General features: G+C 36.6%; 1 protein-coding gene across 1 annotated transcript in view; it reads left to right on the forward strand.

Annotated features, from left to right (window-relative positions):
• Nucleotides 1–3,720, forward strand: part of glt1d1 (glycosyltransferase 1 domain containing 1) — a 45,357-nt gene that overhangs the window by 26,626 nt on the left and 15,011 nt on the right. Inside the window, exon 9 of the mRNA XM_015397968.1 lies at nt 3,233–3,276. Coding sequence (XP_015253454.1) covers nt 3,233–3,276 — 44 coding nt within the window. The remainder of the gene's footprint in view (nt 1–3,232; nt 3,277–3,720) is intronic.

Below are 3,720 nucleotides of genomic sequence, written 5' to 3' on the forward strand. Positions count from 1 at the left end.
GAGAAAAAAGTCAGAATTCTGAGAAAAAAGTCAGAATTCTGAGATTAAAGTCAGAATTCTGAGAAAAAAGTCAGAATTCTTACTTTTTTCCCATACTAAACTGAAATAAAATTTAAAAATCAGTTACTTTTTTTTTTCAGTGTCCCTAATCCTCTTCCATAGTAACCAGTTGGTTTAAGAAGTCCATCAAATATTGAATAGAGTCAAACTCTGTGTGTCATTTAATATCTTTGTAAATCCAGCTATTTCCTTAAAGCTCTCAGGTGAACGTTGGAGAACAAAACACACTGTGTAGACAGTGGAAGTAGCAAACAGGTCGGGGTTACAGCTGAGGAAACTAGTGATGCACTGATTCACAGTTTTACACTTTCCATCCGATTCTGATACTTTGGATATCTGCAGATCCCAATATTTTTCTGATACTGGAGTGCTCTTTACTTTAAAATGATCATCTTTACTGTATTTTTTTTTTCATGAGGCTGTCATAAACTCCTCTCTACAGAAAACTATCATATGTATGATTGGACACATGAATGTTCCAAAGGAAAGGCAAGTGTCTTTATTTATATAGCACATTTCAGTAAAAAGGCAATTCAAAGGGCAGGAGATATACAAAAATAATAGGAAAACACAAAGACGAGTACATTATAGTGGCATGAATGTAATTAAATAATTAAAACATTTTCATACTCAAATAATTAAAAGCAGACCATTATTTAAATTGAACAATACAATAATTACCAATAAATGAAATAAAAGTTGGAGTAATAATGGAAACTATTCCTGTTTAGAAAGTTTAGTTCTAATCTAGTTTAGAGCCCTATTAGAAAAAAAAAGGTTTTAATCTTGATTTTAAGATACTTTTCAGCATTTTTACTGTTTTCTAGGAGTTTTTTTCCTGACTAATGCAGCATAAAAACTAAAAAGCTGCTTCTCCATGTCTTGTAATGGGAAGCCTGATATTAGTATAAGGTCAGAAAAGGAAGTAATAAAACAGTAAATCTTGTTATCAGGACTAATTTCATCCTCAAAACAAATATCCGCTATAAGGTTTCAACTTCAGTGTATTTATAAAATCAAATATGTACTGGTGAAGGTTCTCAGTCATCCAGGTCATAGTCATTCCAAAAAAAGAAAATTAAAAACAATCCGCTGGACTTTGTTTCCAAGTTTGAAGACGTTTCACTTCCCATCCAAGAAGTTTTTCAATTCAAATGTCAGGAATAGCATTGAGTTTGATGGGTGGACCCCTTCGTCTGTTCCAATTGGCATGTTTTCAAAACAAAAACAAGACTTTGTTGGGCGACTGTATAAAACCTTGAACTCTGCGCTATTCCTGACATTTTGAATTAATAAAGCTTCTTGTATGGGAAGGGAAATGTCTTTAAACTTGGAAACAAAGTCCAGTGGGGTTTTTTTTTTTTTTTTGGGAAATCAAATATGCCCTTAGAGGGGTAATTATTTTTTTTTCTTGCTAAGGATTTTCTTAATTTAATTTGAATTTATTATAGAAATAGGCTGAATATATGTATCCCTATGGATCAGGCCTATTTTCACCAATACATGATCTAGAATTTTCTTCAATATCTGGACCGATACCAATAGGTGGTGGCAGCATCATGCTGTGGGGAGGCTTCAAATTAAGAGGAACAGACTAAGAATAAAAACATGTAAAGAAGAATGGGCAAAATGTTCAGCCGTTCGGTGCGAAAAACTGGAAGAAATGTACTATACTGGACTTTATGCACTTTTCAGATTTCATTTTTGTTCCAAACTTTTGGAACCAAGCATCATTTGTGTTGGTCTACAATAATAAATTCCAATTAATGATATTAAAGCTGTAAAGTGGAGGAAATGGTAGAGTTTAGGTGGTGTGAATACTTTTATAAAGCACTAGATGATTTCTTTGTCTTAATCCTGCGGATAAAAAAAAAATCCAATTCAATCTTCAAGCTCTTATCCTGCTGTTTCATTTCCAATCTCTCACATTGATTCCTTTTCGTGGTCTCATCTTCTCTTCCCCCTGACTGACTTTGAGCTCACATCGGTGCATCGTACTTAAGCATCTTTTCATTCTCTCAAACAGTGGCGCCAGGCGAAAGGTATGTTGTGCCTATAGTTTCGCTCAGTAAGACATAGCCAGGGGCATATGCTCTATCTTACTGCCGCTTCGTGCTTTCGCTACGCTTTGTTGATGCTTGATGAGACGGTTCAGTGGAAGCGGAGACGTGTGATTCATCTCGCTCATCTCACCCTGAATCACAGCAGATTCATGCTTGTTTTTCTTTGAGGTAAATAGACCTAAATGTCTTAAATGTTACTATTCCTTTGGTTAAAGATCTTTTAATGGCTGCCCTTTTTATCCCCTTCTTTCTTAATTTCTTTATAATAAACCTTAGCTGTTCAGAGGATGTTAATGTAACCACAGTAAATACAGGTAGTAAACAGGAGGCAGAGCCTTGCTTTGACTGTAATGACGCTCTATAAATTCCCCCTCATAATAAGCACTCTGGCTGTGCGACATCTGTCAACAAGAGGAAAATTCAGGTCAGCGGTGTTTGGCAGCAACATATTACTCCTTTCTAACTTGCCTTTATCATTGTTATTAAAAATATAGCTTTATATGAAGAGATTAATTGCATATATATATATATATATATATATATATATATATAAATACTGTCTTTTTTTAGTGACTTGCCACTTTAGGGTGAAGAAAAAACTAAATGAAAAGACGCTTTATCATCACCACAAGGGAAATTGTTTCCCCCTCCTTTTGCAGCAGAATAGCAAATAATTTACCACAGCTCTAAAACAAATCCCAGATTGCACCAAAACACCAACATGCTTTCTATTCAAAATGGTCGTTTTTTTTTTGGCACTCTGTCTTTAGAAATGAACTGGATAGGCTATAGTAAAACAAGTAGCAGTTTGCTTGGTGGCATCTCTGACCCAAATGGCTACGCTCTGACTTCTCTGGAGGCAGGCTAATGCACGCAAATCCCACGTTGCAATTAATCAGATTGGCCTCCCACCCCAACCCTGACCCCAATCTCTGAAAATACAGGATTTTCACTGAGTGATTTTCTCATGAAATAAATTCTTGTGTCATTGTTTATCTTATCTGTCTGATTTCAGTTCTTGTTGGAAAGCTTGATGAAAATAAAGCTGCTACGGATCTACATTTGTTTGTCCTCTATAATCTTAATCTACACATGTATTTATTTTCCAGGTTGATCCTGCACTTACTGCTGAAGTGGAAGCTGTCGTTAAACGGTAAGGGCTCTGGGAGAAACATAATTACACTCTGCTCTGAAGCGGTTAGAAAAAAAACGACTAGTTTCTTTGGTGTTTCTTAAAGCTGCGAACCTTTGGGTTTATTTAAGTAATAAAAGTATTTAGACATGTAATTTAACTTTATTGATCTCACATTGGAGAAATTTACCTCTGCATTGAACCCATCCTCTTGTGGAGCAGTGGGCTGCCATTGTGCGGCGCCCGGGAAGCAGTGTGGGGTTAAGGGTCTTCCTAGGGGACCCAGAGTGGCAGCCTGTGGGCGTGGGGGTCGACCTCAGAACCTCAGGATTCCAAGCCAAAGTGGTCCCAGAAAGGGCCATGTGGCTAACCTGACTCCGCCAGACGGATTTGCTCCGCATATCCATCTGGAAACCTTCCGTAGAAGTAATTTTGGAAAGGGACGAAAATACTGGTTAGCTGATT

The sequence above is a fragment of the Cyprinodon variegatus genome, unplaced genomic scaffold (genome assembly GCF_000732505.1).
Source record: "Cyprinodon variegatus isolate N-32 unplaced genomic scaffold, C_variegatus-1.0 Scaffold900, whole genome shotgun sequence".
Lineage (NCBI taxonomy): Eukaryota > Metazoa > Chordata > Actinopteri > Cyprinodontiformes > Cyprinodontidae > Cyprinodon > Cyprinodon variegatus.